The sequence below is a fragment of the Mercurialis annua genome, linkage group LG5 (assembly GCF_937616625.2).
Source record: "Mercurialis annua linkage group LG5, ddMerAnnu1.2, whole genome shotgun sequence".
NCBI lineage: Eukaryota > Viridiplantae > Streptophyta > Magnoliopsida > Malpighiales > Euphorbiaceae > Mercurialis > Mercurialis annua.
In genome coordinates, this window is record NC_065574.1 from 11,128,737 (window position 1) to 11,146,591 (window position 17,855).

At 34.1% G+C, this 17,855-nt stretch overlaps 1 protein-coding gene across 2 annotated transcripts; it reads right to left on the minus strand.

Annotated features, from left to right (window-relative positions):
* Positions 1 to 208: 208 nt before the first annotated feature.
* On the minus strand, positions 209 to 14,665 carry LOC126679725 (formin-like protein 14). Of its 2 annotated transcripts, none has more exons than XM_050374690.2 (19): positions 14,557 to 14,665; positions 14,337 to 14,470; positions 13,843 to 14,028; positions 12,649 to 13,355; positions 12,342 to 12,563; positions 10,557 to 12,250; positions 10,272 to 10,401; positions 7,560 to 7,631; positions 5,917 to 6,015; positions 5,315 to 5,356; positions 5,160 to 5,240; positions 5,029 to 5,079; positions 4,871 to 4,952; positions 3,451 to 3,545; positions 2,806 to 2,877; positions 2,594 to 2,710; positions 1,531 to 1,599; positions 1,369 to 1,435; positions 209 to 1,096 (listed from the first exon to the last, which is right to left on the minus strand). In XM_050374690.2, the coding sequence occupies exons 3-19, from the start codon at positions 13,913 to 13,915 to the stop codon at positions 897 to 899; spliced, it is 3,873 nt and encodes a 1,290-aa protein (XP_050230647.1). In that variant the 5' UTR covers positions 13,916 to 14,028; positions 14,337 to 14,470; positions 14,557 to 14,665; the 3' UTR covers positions 209 to 896. The 2 variants fall into 2 exon arrangements, with proteins under 2 accessions (XP_050230647.1, XP_050230648.1); XM_050374691.2 differs by having other exon boundaries at positions 14,337 to 14,447; positions 14,557 to 14,662.
* Positions 14,666 to 17,855: the final 3,190 nt, after the last annotated feature.

A 17,855-nucleotide genomic window follows, 5' to 3' on the forward strand; every position in this document is an offset into this window, starting at 1 on the left:
TTTTTGTTTTTAGATATTTTTGTTAAAAAAGTACCCTTAAAACTAATCTCAAAAGGATTTGCTTTAGTTGGTTGTTCAGGCCTTGATTAAGTCATGTACTCTTGACTTCTTCATCCCATAGTGAGCAAGTCCTACTTATGTCATAAATAAGGCACATATTAACCTACCCATTTACTTCAGAATGGTTCAACACTGCAGACAGGAGTCATTGCTAATGCAATTTTCATGTAACCTGCAATTCATAATACCTTCAACTTCATTCTTCTCAGGGACCTAATTGCTGTTTCATTACTATGCACATATTACATAAACTCAAAGTTACTTATTACATCTACAATGGCTTATATTGCTCAAAGAATTAGCTTAATAAAAATAAATGATGTCATTAATCTATCAAGAGGCTACCTTATGAACTATACGCGTCTTGTTCTATAATTAAGAAGGGAAAGGCCCTAAAATATTAGTACATACTACTCCCTCAGTGCTGCAAAAAGTAATATAATAAGCCGCCTCATGAACGTGAAGTATAGGAGCTGATAGAAAGGTTATATTTACTTGAATTACGATGCTGCTGGGAGGAAATGTCTCGATATACAACTGAAGCTTCAAGCCTTCAGTTGCAATGGTTGTCTTTAACACCAGCTCTCAGAAATTCATCTGATCCTGCTGTCCTTTCTGCAGTCTATCCAACTTAAAGCACTGACAGCAACTTGCGAGTCATCTCTAATGACAAAGAAAAGCTACAACCAAGTTGCTGAACAACTGATGATTCTGTGCAAGTTATAAACCTTTAACACTGGCCTGCAGCTTTCTATGCGATTCACCATACAACTTGTGGCCCAAATGTCAAGCAACATCTGGTTAGTATCGATATTTGCAGATCAGCATTTGTAAGATCACGAAGGGTGTTTCTGGATTTGAGAACCAAGTTTTAACCAATCACTATCAACACCGTCTTTTTTTGCAGATAAATTAGCAGTTGCTCGCTCTTTTAAAGCTTCCTTTTCCAGTTTCTTCTTATCAGCCTCAACCTGCTTTTCATTCTCATTCCGCGCCTTATTGAACATCTTCACAAAAAGGACTAAGATTTGTGTCACTGCAAAGTGCAAGCATAACAAGAAGATCAATAACAATTTTAAATATTATAATCACAAAAAGGAAACAAAAGTATCTGCCTGCCTCCGTCAGTAATCAGTTTAACTCACTTCCATCATCTTCTAAGCATTTCTTATCTATGAACATAGGGCTAAAGTAATTAAAAAGGAATAACCAAAACACGTTCCCATTTGATTGAATGAATGTCAAAAGTCAACTTTGCATGAATGATGAATCTAGCTGCAGATTTTCTTTTAAAGTTATCATTTAGACCTTGTTCAAAGGGGCAACGAGCTGGATCCTCTCCAAAGTATTGGGATAAAGAATCCGCATTCCTTCCCTGGAAGACAATAAAAAAGAATGCAGGATGAATGCCAGCCATCAACTACACATGGTTATATAACCATAAAATATAGAGGAATAGACAGAACTGACCACTTCAGCATACAAGGAGATAAGTGACCTAACTTCAGCTTCAGCAGTGTCAAGGAAACTTTTTAATGCCTGCAAAAGGTGACATTTCTCAAATGCATAAAAACCAACTCGAAATACTTGAACTTAATAATTTTGCCATGTTTACATAAAAACATAAAGAGTCACTTTTTTTAGCGATTTAAGCACCACATCTGAAAATGGCCAAAAAAAAACACTTCTTCACATTTTTCCTGGTAATTTTGGCAGTTTTTCAAATGTTGTGCTTAAATTGCTAAAAAGGTGAAAGGTCAGGTTTTTTTAACAAATAACCCAAATATAAAGGCATGCATAGTCATATATTCAACATAAGGAATCATCAAATACTAGAAATCTCATTTTGAACAAGGAACAATACTAATACTAGTGAATATAACTACATCTCAAGCATCTTATAAGTTCAGTTACCGTTTTGTTATTTGCTAAAATAAGTACAGGAAAACTAGGAAAAAAGGGGAAAAAGAGGTTGACAATACCAATAAACAAGTAAATCCAGCCATTTCACACACAACACAATCACAATACTCGAACAAAACATAAAATTACACAATAAATGTCAAAGGACACAGCAGGAACCTAACATACAAACAGCTAAGATAGACCCATTTCAGTCAGAAATTAAATACTTCAAACTAGACATGAACCTAACACCAAATTTATGTCTGTTTAAATCTTTGACAGAATCTAAGCCCTAACCTGATTGTTCCTCATTCAGCTATCATTCTATACAGTCAAATCCTTGATAACCAATTTTCTTTACCACTGATCTTTCTAGATACATCCTACCTTGGGTTTGGGTGTAAAGTTTCATACAACCCAAATGGCTGTCTATAGGCAGTTTGCACTAGCGCTGAGAAACCTGCAATTTCTTGTTATAGCCTTAAAAAAGAGGGGACGTGAACTTGCAAAAATGGATTCCGACAGTAAAAGATCTTGGTAACATGTTGAAACTGCTAGGAGCATTTTAATGAAACACAGAGAAGATTAAAAATTTGAATAAAGTCTGTAAATCATCATTGCTCCTCACCCTTTGGAATCCTATAGAGATAGCCCCATCATTTGCTGAAGCAGCAAGCTCTTGCTCAACCTTTTCAAGACCTTTACTCACAGCTTGCATTTCTTCGGCCAAAGTTTTCAATTGAATCTAGTATTTTGAAGCAGAGAAGGATGAGAAATGGTTCTCAAGAAGTACAGCAAATAGCCAGAAAGAAATCAACAGAAGCAGTGCATTGAGCTTACCTTTGAAGCAGCTTCTATATGAACAAGGTCCTTGTCAAAATCTAACAACTCCGGCATTTTCTCAGCAAGAAGCTATGTAAAACAAATAGAATGGTTAACATATAGCATGCCATGTTACCAGCACCAGAACTACAAAAGAGGGATACAGTCAAAAAGAAACCAGTAAATGAAAGAAACAGCAACTAATAAGATGCAAGTACAAAACAACTTAAATGAAGAATAAAATAGTGCAAATATTATTAACCAAAGAAAATTCCTGAATCGAGTTCACAGAAATTCCTGAATATAATCATTCTTCATTTGATGCCAGCAAAGTACAGTATTGAGATAAAAAAAAACTTAACCTTTTCTTTTTTCAGATTTTAATACTTCAAATCAATACAAAAACGAAGGCAAGAAGAAAAGCAGAAAAGCATTTTTCTAAATATTCCATGAATTAAGAATGTGCGACATCCTTATAAGCTATAAGTAAAAAACACGAGAGCTAAATCACAAATATGATAGATGTTATTATTGGTATTTCCTGAAGTCCACCCAAAATTCCTAATTTAGATGAGGCCCCTCAATCTCATATAGCTTGCACAATATTGACCTCTACTTATGCAAATATAGAATATTAAACGATCAAAGTTTACAGATATATACCTTGCATAGATAATGCATTAAAGTCATTTTGTTGTTTTTTGCACGAGTGTCAGATAACTTCAAAAGACTATCTAATTTGAATCCAACAGCAGATCCTGAATGAAAAAGGTTGAACAAAAAGAAGGGGAATGATATAAATTGCAACATAAGGGCATGGCATTTTGCAAAAAAGAAAGTATAACTTCGTAGAAACATTAGGGCCCTAAGTGCTCGGCAAGTGATAGATAATGGAGTTAGAATTTATCTTGCATAAAACTTATTCATTTGTGCCAAGCACAAAATTTGACTTCATCTTAATTATTCAATATGAGATTCATTTGCATCTCTAACACTCTTCCTCAAGTGCAATTAATTAGTTAGCTTAGCACATGCTTAGCATGGATGGGCAAGTCTTTTATCCTTAATGTTTTTTGGCATTGTTTATGATGTTTAAGATTGTAACGGATCTAACCTAATCTGTTATCCTAATTTCCAGAAAATCTCATAAAGGATCTATACTCATCTGCTAGTCTAACTCCCTAAAATTTCATTAATAGGTCTAGCCTCATTTGCTTGCCTATGTATTTATGTTTAAGATAATCAGCAGGTCTAGTCTCGTTTTCTAGCCTAACTCACTGACAATTTCATTAGCAAGTCTAGTCTCATCTTCTAGTCTAACTCCCTGAAAATACTAGGCCAAGGGATAAATAGTGGAGTTAGGAACATGCACAAAATCAATAAACTCGGTGCTGTGTACCATTAACTTCTATTTATAAGTCATTTGGCTGCTTCTTAACTATTCAATATTTCCGACATTTCCACTCCAGTACAACTGAAACTGTACTAGTTGCCACATGCTTAATATGGACGGGCAACTCTTCCATTCTTAATATTTATAAGCCTATTTCTAATGTCATTAAGGAGTCTAAAATATGCTTCGCCAACTCTAGGTCTTTAAACACGAGTCCAGAATCATCCGACAGTTAAACTATTTGATGTTATGATACGAGATAGAAATTTCACGAGTCCCGAAAATACTGTACCAAGTAACCAATAATGGGGTTTGAGCGAACCTATCTTGCACAAAAACAATTGACTAGTAGTAAGTACCATTAACCTCCACTTAAAAATCATTTAACTTCATCTTAATTATTCGATGTTGTCAAATAACCATTTCACTCAAAAAACTTAAACTTCTAGGTGAAACTCTAACAATAGTTTTATTATCATCTCTAACATGTCACTGTACGTGAATGTTCATTGAACTTGAAATATAAACAAATACAAACCCATTTTACCTTGTATATTTAATTATCAAATGAAAATTGTCAAGGATCGAACTCTACACATTTTGATGGAGGCAATGAAACCGTATCAAATAACGGTTTCACCAAATAATAATTTTATTATCTATAATAAGCTTAGTATTAGTTAATAGTACCTCTTGCAGTGCCTTGATTCAGAGCATTTCCTAATGTCAGAATTGTTTGCATTATCTGACGTAATTTAACCGAATCTTTTACCTGAAAATGCATATGATATTCAACAAGAAGAAGAAATGTGTTTTACGTATTTAAATACCATAATTATTTATGGTACCTCTCTAGTAGCATTATTGATAGATTTGAGATTACATCTTAAATCATCCACCTGACATTTCCAAGTGATGAGTGTATGTTTTGTCAAGCAATAACATTTAAAACCAAAAACAAGAATATCAAGAAATATACCTGACTGCAAAAGGTGATTCTAAAGGCAAATACTCGTAATTTAGCTTCTACTCTTGGAACTTTCATCAGCTCCAGGAAAAACTGAATATATGAAGTGTTACCAGCAATCAAGTTTTAGGTTTGGTGTGTATTCGCAATTTGAACATTACAATTACCTGTTCACATTTCCCCAACATATCCTTGTCACCTGCATAGTTCTGCAAACAGAAACGAAAAAAGAAAGTCATAAGAACAATAATAAACAGAAATCAGAAGATATTACTGCAAAGTGCTGGGTTAGAATAATTTTTTTCCATTATTATACTATAATAAATAATTTGGTGTCCTGTTGTTAGCACGTATGCATATCCATTGAGTCAGCTTTATCCCAAAAATGTTTTTCGGGCTACCATTACATAATACTAAAGGTTAATTAGTACCCCGTATATCTATCAGTTATCTTGCATTCAGCACAATTAATATACATTTGCATTTCCTTCTTCACCAAGTGAATCATGAAATTCATCTCTACCAAATAACAAGACGCGAAATAGTTTCTGCTTCATACAATGGTACAAGATGGCAAAAGGCATGTGTGGCTGTGTTTAACAACACTAGGTCTTGACTAAAGTAAAGCTATTTAACAAAAAGTTTCTAGGCAGAAAAATGCTGCATACTTCCCTGGATTGCGATCACACCTTAAGAGATAGCAACCATCATTTCCTTTCAGTCACTTAAAAAAATATCCTTATATAATTTTAAATTAAATAAAAACTACCTTCAACATCTCCATCTCGTCTTTAGTGGGAGAAAATTTGATGAGATTCTCAACCTGATCAATGTCCAAAGCGGAAGAATCCAAAGCTAAGACCGCACTCTATAATAAACACATGAAATAAAAGAGAGTTCAATTTTATGGATAAAATTGAAAAATCACAAAATAGTGAAAATTCATGGTTATACAATACAACTTTCGAACGGGGGATAGCAAAAGTAGTCATCTCAAGTAGTGAACAAAAGCATACAGTTTAGCATCATTGCTACGGTCTCGCTAATGTATTTTGCATGATGTTTCTCTACATTTTGCATCAAAATGCAATTGTATAAGGTACAAGTTTCTCTATTGCTTGCATGTTTTATCTCTAGGGTCTATGGAAAAACAAAAGAACAATTCCAAATTTTCTCAAGTAGAGGACGACACCGGCAGTTCACAAGATATGGAGATGCTTGCAAATTTCCATTGATTAGGATTAGGATTCAGATCTTAATATTTCCATTGATTCAGAATTTTATTAGCTATTATCTTTTTATTGATAGTTTTATACTGATTACAAACAATGGGAAAATATGTACTTTTGAATCTTGTTTTTGAAACCAAAATTATAAAATTATAAGAGTTATGTTTGTTTGCCCAGAAAGTGCTCAAATGGACTGGAAAAGATGTATTTGCTTTCTGTCCGAAGGCTCTGACATGAATAAATTTTTGATAAGAACCCATTGAGTAATTTTTTCTTTTTGGATTGGGTGTAATTGTAATTGAACCAGCTGATTCAACCGGTCCAATCCGGTTCGCCAGCCCTGTCTGGTTTTTTGGTCCAACCCGGTTAGACCGGATTTTCAGTTCTTATAGGTTAATTGGACCGGACAGGTGTCGGGTGCGGTTCTTTAATCACTGGTTAGAATTCCAGAAACAAGTTTAATGTCCCAAAATTCTTTAAGAGAAAAACTAAACAATTCCAAAATACTTTACAAACAATCAGGCAACAGCCAACAATAACAAGAGCGCGCTGTAGGAATTTCTGGGGAAAAGGATTAAATCTAAGGTTAAGGATTACCTGAAGAGACATAATTAATGAAAGAGCAGAGACAGTGTTACAATAAGAGCATAAGGTAGATACCAGTTAAATAAAAGACTGAGTTCACAGGCTGATTGGAACTGGGAAATGAGAGAAAATGTGGCTCGCCAACATGGGTTGCCACTTGCCAGATTCAACAAAGCCTATCCTGACAAATCTTCACCACTCTATCGTATGCCTACAATTCAGCTTCTTTAGCTGGCTTTTCTCCCTTTCATTTTAAGTAGGGGGGAGAGTTGGTTTTGACTTGTTAGCAACTTCGCATCAAGTAGCGGGTATCAAATAAAGGAATGAGTGGTTTAAATTTGAAACTATTTCCATTAGAACATTTTAAGACTTTTAATCAATCACTTCTCAGAGCACCACCCATGCATATAAACCTTATTGTGTACGTAGAGTATCAAGGTCTCATTTAGAAGACTTCATTTGGGTGTCTTATTCCACCAGAGAATATCATACATGATCAAACAATAGAAATAAACATTTTTTTAGAGGAAAGTATCAAAACACAAAACAAACTTTCAAAAAAAGAGAACCCCAATATTGGAGGTAAATATATACTTACTATCATTTCCGGCAAAGGTACTTTAATTTTAGTGAGCATAATTTCACAATTATATGCTCTACGCAAATCGACCTGCAAAAGTAAACCAACCAAGAAACTGAGTTAAGTTACAAATAATTTATATATTTCAGGAAGAAGATAGAGACAGAAAAGTTCCAAGAGAAAAGAAAACTCTCCGTAACAAATGTCATATTCTAGATAGTAATCCCACCGGCGGAGGGCGACTAGGGGGAGTGGCCACTGCTGTACCCCACCCTTTTATCCGCCATAAACATATATATATATATATATATATATATATATATATATATATATATATATAAAGAAACAAATAAAGTTTCGCAAACCCCCAAAATAGTAGATGACAACACAAACAATTATCTACACATCTTGCCTAGGTAGAAATGCTTCCCATGTTTTTCCACATGCTTTCTCTAGCATTTAAAAGCCTTGATATACCTCTACGGTACTAATCACTAAGAAAAATTTGGTAAAGTAGACTATGATAAACCTTAGGACAGCAGCTCTGTCAACTTTCTCTAAAGCCCAGAATAAAAATTACTCCCTCCGTCCCAATAGAGTTGTCCACTTTGCTTTATCACACAGTTTAAGAAAAGCAATTATTATTTATAGGTTTTATAAATTTTTTCTTACTTTTCTTGTTATACCCCTATTTAATATAGGGTCCACTTACTTTTAACTTCTAATTTACTCATTAGTGGATCTTTTATAGGGGTAATATAGAAAAATTAGGTGTAAAAATTAATTACTTTTTGAAAGTGGACAAGAGTTTTGGGACAAAAAAATTTCTCAAAATGGACAACTCTATTGGGACGGAGGGAGTAATTACATATAAAATCACCACTTTTACATGAAATTTCAAAAATAACACGACCTTTGAAACGTGTCAATTCAGGGCACCACCTTTCATTTTTTTTTCAAAAACATCTGTAATTTTTAGTGGCACATTTTCTGACGTGGCATGACACGTGGCACTCCAACCGGGTGTCCAAATCAGCAAAATTTTTACCGAAAAATGTGCTCATTTGACATGTTTTAAAGGTCGTGTTATTTTTGAGATTTCGTGTAAAGGTGGTGATTTTATGTGTAATAACCCAAAAATTAATGTGCAACTTCACACCATATTTCAATCAACCAATCTATGTTTTATCGACCTGTACAATTTTATTCGAATATAACTGAATACTCAAGAAATTAGTCTTGGAAAATCTGTCATGATTGCTTGATGGCATTTCCATGACTGATGGAATAAATTAGTTTATTATGCAAGTAGCTTTGTTTATAACTGAACACTCGAGAAATTAAATCAATTGTTCCATCTTGCTAATATAAACCTTATTATCCTTAACTAAATATTTTAGTCTGCATCCCAGCAAACAAAAGGTCCTACCCAGTGTTACCCGGAACGCGGTGCGTTTCGGGTCGTGGAACGGGAACGGGAACGGGAACGGGAACGGGAACGAAATACGTTAGTTTATTTTTTTGTGGTACGTCGGGGGTAGGATTAGTTGGTACGCTTTTTTTTTACGCGGTATGTTGTACCTCTGTTGTTCGGAACGCTTGTCATATATTTACCTAAAATTAATATTTTGCAAAATCTTAGCAGTACATATTAGTAATTTAAGTTATTGATAAGTGTGTTTTCAATTTTTTAGGCATTAATTATATAAATTTTGGTTAAAGTGAAACTCTTTGAATTCTGGAAAAAGTAATTTAAATTGACAGCTATCTATTAACTTTAGTGTTTGTATTTTCATAAATTTAAATTGACAGCTATCTGTGAGTGTTATTTTAATAAGCCCATAACCCATAAGCCCAAAACATTAAAACCCTATGAGTTTAATATCTGAATTCATTAAAATAACACTCAGCCGCTTTTACTTCTTCTTCTTCACCTTACTTCTGCAACTTTTTCACTCTTTTCTTCTTTCTATCAACATAATGGGAACTCTTCACATGGAGCACCGGTACCAAAGCGTTTTTGGTGCTCCAGAGAACCGCGAATTGGAACGCACGTTCCAATTCGTGGTACTCCAACCAAAAAACGAATTATGGTAACACTGGTCCTACCAATAAGTTTGATGATATGTTCAGCTCTTGCTGGTGTCTTAATGGCGTAAAACTTCTTAAGCACTAAAATTTCATGATTATTCAAGGTGCCCCCTTTAGCTCATGCCCTTCATTTGCGTCTTATAAGACCTTTTCCTAGTGTTCTGGATTCTCATTTATTGAGGATTAGGGCTTGCCTATGTGTGCCTTTTACAATACATCACTTTCCAAAGCCTAACTACACTACTCCCTACATTAAAAACATGATAGCAAAAGATATACTATCCAAATTGATATTCTTCATGAGGATACATGGAAAATGTAGACTACATCTTCTACCTAATTTTAATAATCTAAGTCACTTGGAGATCATTCAATCATAAAATTTTGCTGTCTGATTCACCAGTAAGATCCTTACATAGTTCTACTGTTTTTTTCCTTCTTCAACAAGTATTAATGTTCATAAGACAGTAAGACACCATAAATAGTTTTCTTATTTTCTCCTATAAGACATTATTCCATTAATGCCGACGTATTTTTTCAAAAAGATATATCTTATGTTAAATACTACCTAATAATGAAGCATTTGCACCAAGACAGAATCATAAAAGCAGCAACTAGTACTATATAAAAATGTTTTACCAATTGCACTTTCTCAGGTTTGTTAATGTTAGAACCACGCCGAACTCCAGCTTTATTACTGCCAGTCCCATCTGAAGCAGAGGCAGCCGAGAACAAGCTTTCAAGCTCTGATATATCAATTTCAGGGGCCCTGCAAGAAATCTTCCATTAGATGACATCAAAAATTTCCCCTTCACCCTTGCCAGATAACATGCGAAGTTACAGAGGCAAAGGGCAACATAAGCAGGTAACAGATAGGAAAAAGGTAAAGTAAATTGACTGGTAAATGACTTAACACAAACACACCTTGATTGATTTTCCTGCTTTGGTGAATCTGCCCATAGACTCCCTTGCATTGCTCTTGTCACTTTAACCCAATGCAAGGGTTTTAAAGAAGTCTTTTTAGGAGCGCTAACTGTCCCAACAGTATTTCGACCTCTTCCATGACTAGTTGGGCCTGAAGAAGATTTTCCCTTTCCAATAGATGGAGGTGGCGGTGGTGCATTAGGGCCCTTTGTTCCAGGAGGAGGTGGTGGTGGAGCAGCAGGACGATGTAGTGCAGGTGGAGGAGGAGGAGCAGCAGGAGGAATGGGAGCTGGTGGTGGAGGTGGTGGGACTGAACCAGAGCGCAAAGGTCCTGATAATAAAGGAGGAGGAGGAGGTGGAGCAGGTGGCTTGGGGGGATTATTAAGGTTACGTCCCAAAGGAGGTGGAGGTGGAGGTGGAGGTGGGGGAGGTGGTGCCCCACCAATAGAATTACCTATAGATGATGTCTGAGATGCCTTGGGGGAATTATTAAGGTTACGTCCCAAAGGAGGTGGAGGTGGAGGAGGTGGTGCCCCACCAATAGAGTTACCTATAGATGATGTCTGAGATGCCTTTGGGGGTGGGGGCGGGGGTGGTGGTTGTCTTGATGAAGGCTGTAGACTATTAGTGACCATAGATGATGGATGTGAAACTGGCGGAGGTGGTGGTGGGGGGGGAGACAGAGACAATGATGATTGCCTAGATGTAGAAGAAAGAGGTGGAGGGGGTGGTGGGGGGGGAGGCAGAGACGGAGACAATGTTGATTGCCTAGATGTAGAAGACAGAGGTGGAGGGGGTGGGCCACCTTTAGAAGAACTGAAAGCAGGTGGTGGTGGTGGTGGTGGTGGTGGTGGTGGTGGAGGCAAAGGTGGACCCATATTAGTAGCAGGAGGTGGTGTACTAATATCTTTTCTGCAGAAGTTAGGAGGAGGAGGTGGAGGTGGAGGCGGTGATGATACAGATTTACTGAAGTTAGGAGATGGACAAGGATGAGGCTGAGCAACTCTGCTAGCAGTGAGAGCTGTGAGTACTGTAGAATCTTCTTTGAGAACAATGGAAAGAGTAGGTGGTGAAGGAGGCCTGCTGATGTTAGTAAAGGAATCAAAACATGGTGGAGGCGGTGGAGGTGGCAGCGGCGGTACTGATAAAGGAGTTTGACTGGAAATAGGTGGTGGAGGTGGAGGTGGTTGCGCAACAAGTGGCTGCACAGTTGGAGGAGATGAAGATGGTGGAGTTGGTTCACTTGCAACAGATAGTTGTGGTCGTGGTGAAGAGGGGACATTTCCCATTGAAAATTGAGCAAGAGCTTCTGAAGCATTACTTTGATCAGGAAATCCATCATGTTCAATAGGTAAGAGAACTGAATCAGTAGAAGTTTTGGGAATAAGATCAAACGCTTCATCTGAACTATCAGCAGTGCTAGAAGCATTATATTCTTCTTCAGAGTCAAGAGGTGAGACAAATGAACTGCCTTTATTGTGTAATCTTGATAAATCTCTAGCATCAGTTAAGACAGAAAGTTGCTCAAGTAACCATAATGCAGCATCTTCATTGTTATCAATCCACTCAGCACCACTAAAAAGTTCTTGAATCCTAGAAAATGCTTCAATTGGCAATCCACCTTTCTCCTCGCCATTTAAAGTCCTTGTTGGAGCTTTGGGCGGGGATAGACTCTCCAATTCTCCAAATAAAACCTGATTTTGGAAGTTCAATGTAATCAAATTGATTGTATGTCTATGAATGAAAGGAAAAAAATCAAATCAAATCTGACAAGTATATATTTACCTCTGCTCGGAATCCTTTTGGATACCGTTCTTTTGAATCCCAGAGAATATCCAAGTTGTCAGAGTTCAGCATCAATATGTTAGATCGAATAAATGCTGTATTAAACATCACACGAAACATCATAACCTCCCTTTCTGGATCCAAGTCCAGATGCACACACTCCAATACAACATCCCCTTGCACTAAACACTGAATGTCAATCTTTATCACATCACAATCTGCCTGCAATAAGAGAACTTTCATATTCAGATTGGCCTAGTGAAATAAAACTACCTTTAAAATGAAGTAGAAGAAGAATACTCTTCACCTGACAATAATGCCGAAGGGTAGTTTTCTTTTTCTTTGACATAGAGAAGAGCATCTGGGTCGAAAGCCCACTCTTGGTGTGCAGATTCCTACCAAAAATACGGATAATTGGCCTACACCCGTTTTCAGAGTCAAAACTTGGAATGGCACGGAGAATAACACAATCTAAAGAAAGCGCTCGTTCAGGAGGAGGCCACTCAGGTGCTATGTTTCTTCTGGCAACATATTGCAAGTAACGAAGCTGAGAAGGAAAAGGATTAAGAGGTGACAACAGCTGCAAGAACCCTTTAGGAGCCTCTCGATGAACAATCTCAAGAGTTCGCCGTTCACCACTATGGAACTTACAAAAGATTAAAAAACTAGCTAACAGGAAAGACAAAATGGGCCAACCCCCTCTCTCACAGTGGATAAGTATAATATTCTGATGATTCCCAAGAGAAAGCCAACTCTCGCAAACACGGAGGAAATGGTGAACTAACGATAACGGGAGAAGAGGGACTCCCTCGTAATGTCGCGGATAATCCATCACAGTAACATCATATTTGCATAGAGTTTCAGCAAATTGGGACCTTTTCTCACCCTCACGAAAATTAAAAGCAAGAAACGACGAGTCACTAAATTCCTCACGTAACTCTGATACAATTTCATGTAGATAGCTTTGATACAATTCATCAGGCAAAACTTCAGTGGAAAAGCATGAATCAAAAACTGTACATGTAAATGACCAAACACATATGTATCAGACATTGGAAAACAAAATAGAATACCCAAAAATAAAATGAGCAAAGTATTATGAGGCCCCCCGCATATACCATAACTCACAATTTGATACCCCCTGCCCCTCACTTTCAATTCCGTTAATAATTAGGAGCTTCTGTTATTTCCGTTAATGATTTGATACTCATTTTCAAACGATTTGATATCTCACTTTCAATTTCGTGAACCATATGATACCTCATTTTCAATTTCATTAATGATTTAATACAATCACTTTCAAACGATTTGGTACAAGAGAATTAACAGAAGCCCATAATCGTTTACATAATTGAAAAGCGAGGAGCCACTAAGTAGAAATTTCAAATAAGATCGTATCAAACTGTGAATTATAGCATATATGGGAGCCTCGGAGTAATTTGCTCAAACAAAATTAGTAATAAAAAACTTAGCTATACTAATTACAGAATAAAAGAATTACCGTAAACTCTGTCAACAAATTCAAGCAATCCATCGGGGGGTCTTTTGTAAAAGAATCTACTGAGAAGGGACATTTCTGTCAAACAAAGTAATTAATACCTATGTTGTGATTGACTAAAACCCTTTCATTCTTTCGTTCATCACTTTTCGGATGAGTTGGGTCCTCTCTTCTTCCCGAATCCGACAACTGTTTATTAAATAAAACAAAAATATAGAACAATGATAAGTGCATATCATTAAAAACAGAAACAGGAATTATCACATTAGTCGAAATTCATTTACAAGAACTTTAAGCATAACACATTAGGCACATAATGATATTTGTGCATCAAAGCAATCAGTTTAATAATGTATATAATTAAATTCGAGATTGAAACAGGAAGCTTATCAGATAACCTAATTTAAGTCAATTTAAATTAGCATGGTAATGAAGATTTGAATCTTCAACATACAGATACATAGGTTAACGAAAATACAAGGATAAACAAATTTTACCGGCGGTGACGAATCGGCGATTGTACTGCACCCTCTTGTGACGGGGCTTCTTTTTCTTATCTTGCTTAGCTACTTTCACAACATAGGTATTATTTCTTCAGTAATTAATACCTATGTAGAATAAACTTTCTCAGCTGCCAAACGCATACAATAGAAATTAAAAAGAAAAATTAAAAGGAATTAAATTAATGAAAATCAAAAATGGGGATAAGTGAGGAACCTGATAAGGAGAGCGTAGAAGAAGAGAGTGTGTTTTTGATTTTTCAATTTTTCAAATTTCAATTCGGGTAACAGCAAACGAAGAGAGGCTGAGCTTTTTCTTTCTACAGTACTGTTTATTTTTCTCAAAATAAAATTTGGACAAAAAGTTCATATGAGTCCTTATATTTGTTATTGAGTCTAGTATACAATTTATTAAACTCAATTTCAGGTTATTCTAGTGATATAATTTCAAAATAAACAAAAGATCAAATCGCCCCCTCAACTTGGCACAAAATGTCAAATGAGTCAATCTCGCTGCTTTTTTTACAAACAGACCTAAAACTTGCGTTTTCGTATTAAAAATCCCCTCCCCCACTGTTACCCAAGCAAGTGAACCACACTCTCCGCAAAAAAATAGAAAAAAATTATAAAGACCCTTAATATTATTTTTTCTCTTAAATTGATCCTTACTAATTTTAAAATTTCAATTATATCTTTATAATTTTAAAAATTTATTAATTATTTAAATTTGTATTAAAAATTTAAAGACTTCTTTTTTCTTTTTGCTATGGCGATTGTCTTTTTCTTTTGAAATTTTTTTTTGTCCTTCTATATCGAAAGGTTTGTTTGTTCTTGTTTATGAAGTTTTTGTGAGTCTTTTGTTAGAAAGCAAAGTAAAGAATTGGATTCTTATGATGGTTGAACTGTTATGTAATTTTAATTTTAATTTTAATTTTATAAGGCGAACTGCAAACAAGGCTTTACTTCTTGTTCTATGTCATTTGTTAGATCATTAGAAACGGTTATAATTTTTCTAAATTTTTGCACTTATAACTGCTTGCTATTAATGGAAGATTATTTTGATTGTTAAAGAAATAGCCATTAAATGTCATGTCAAGTTTTATTTTTTGCTTCTTTTAGTGAATATTTTATTTGTTAATGTATTATTTGCATATTAAATTTTGACTTAATTTTCTGCAATTTTAATTAAAAATAATAATCAAAATGATTAAAAATTGAACTTTAATTTTATTTAAGAGTTAGTCAATATTTTATTTCAATTATTTCTATTATTCATGGTTAAGATCTTTACTAATATCCTTTATACTAATTAGATTTTATTTGTTAGAAAATCGTCTATAGAAGTCTATAATATATTATAGAAAAATAATAAGAGTATTATTGTTAGTTCTCCATTTTTTTAATTTTTCTCAAATATCTAACAAATTAAACATATTAATTTAAATGTTACATCACACATTTCATCATATCTAAATTTGGCCTTTTAAAACACATTGTGAGCGGAGTAAGATTCGGGGGCCGATTGCCTAGACTTATAACTGATTTCGGATCTGGAAAATTTTTAAAAAATAATGTCATCTAGCTAAGTTAGGAAATGTCTTTTATAGTACTGGGTAGATCTCTCATGTTTATGGGTGCTTACATCAAAAGACTGGGTTCAATAGACACTAACAAACTCGCCTTATCGATTACATATATTAATTGCAACGGAAGGTTTACACTTTACGTGATCAGTTCAACTAGATTTCACTTTTTAAAAAAAGCTTAATGTCTGAAAAAAAATTCGACCTTTTATCCTTTTTCAATCCTACCCCGACATTGAAAAATCATCAATTTACCCTATTTTGCATTTTTGTGTTTCAATTGTATCGTGAAATATTAAATTGACGTCTTTTTTATTTGGAAAAAATTCAAAAATGTTATCCATATCTAGCATATATTAATTGTGTATGTCTAAAATTTATTTAGATTTAGTTAAATTAATTTAAATAAGAATTTAAATTAGAATTAATTTAGTTATGATTTTTAGTTAATTTTTAAAAATAAAGGACTTATTTGTACTTTTTTGTATGAAAATGAATCTAATTTTATCTTTAAACTTAGTTAATTGAATGATTTCATCCTTTAAATATCAAAATTATCAAAAATTGAAAAATTAAGGTACAATTGAAACTAGAAAATATAAAATCGGATAAAATTGACTAGTTTTCAACGTCAGGATAGAATAAAAACAGTTACTAAAAGGTTATGATTTCTTAAGGCATTAGGACTACCATTTTATGTATGTAAAAGCGATTATGAATAGCACAAAAGATTGATTCTATTAATTTTTATTATTGTGTTTATTCATCATTTTGCTTGAATCATACTACTAACAAAAAAATGATAAACTACTCATTGTAAAAAATTAGGCATCAACAACTAGAATATGATACACATTTGACTAGTCGTGAAAAATTAGGAAAATGTTATTCTAAACAAGCATCTAATTCTAATTTTCTAATAAATAAGTAAATAATCTTGATTTTATTTAGTTTACTTGTACAAAGCCTAAAACATAATTTATATAAGTGAGATTGATTTTATTATTACCATTTTTGTACATTTAATGTAAGAGATACTTTAAACTTTGTGGGACTGTTGATATTTAGTATGTAGTCGTTTGAAATTACGACAATGACATCATGTCTAGATTTGAAAATTCATCTATAGAACTTCACATAATCATCTAAAAATCTGTAAGAAAGGTTTGGAATTGAATCGGGGTCCAATTGAGCTAAAATTGAAAAATCATAAATAAACGGGAATTCCGTCAGGGAAGGTGGTCGGCGCCTTCTCGAGCAGAACTAGCCAAATTCATTTTATTTTTTACTTTTGGTTGATTTTTCATGTAAAATACAACTTAAATTAGGTCTATTTTTTATAAATATAATAATTAATAGTAAAAATTCTAAATTTGAGTCCAAAACGAATTAAACATACTATTTTGGAGATTTTATAGCTTATGAGCAAAAAATGCCAAAAAAACACATAAACATGCAATTAGATCAAATAAAATACATAAATATGCAAGAAATACGTATATGATATTTTTAGAACTGGACTGAGTGTTTAAAAGTACCGTTCGAAGTTCTTAACTCGTTTGAGATAGATTCAAATAAAAATTGTAATGCTATATCTTTGAGTGGTTAACATTTGATTAAAACATTGTTTTGTGACTGAATTCTTGGTTAAAAAAGCGTGAAATTTTTAGATTTTAGAGGTTGAATGAATATTGAATGGTTACTATAGGCTAATAGACTGAAAAACTACTAACCTTTATTTATTTTTGTCAATAGCATCATGATTTTGTAAACAATAATTTTACCTATTTTGTATTTTTAACTTTCAATAGCACCCTAAATTATCAAATTGGACTCTTTTATTTAGGACTTATTTTTTTTTAAGTTAAATGACTTGTTTGAATCTATGCAAATAGAAAAAAGAATGATATGAACCTTACATTTAGTTGTTTTA

Excerpts from the sequence above, each read along its gene's own strand:
- LOC126679725 (XM_050374690.2), bottom strand. The coding sequence starts at position 13,915 with ATGTCCCTTCTCAGTAGATTCTTTTACAAAAGACCCCCCGATGGATTG. Across the intron at positions 2,878-3,450 it reads TAATGCATTATCTATGCAAG|CTTCTTGCTGAGAAAATGCC; the intron begins GTATATATCTGT and ends TGTTTTACATAG. Across the intron at positions 1,097-1,368 it reads TCGTTGCCCCTTTGAACAAG|TGACACAAATCTTAGTCCTT; the intron begins GTCTAAATGATA and ends TGCACTTTGCAG.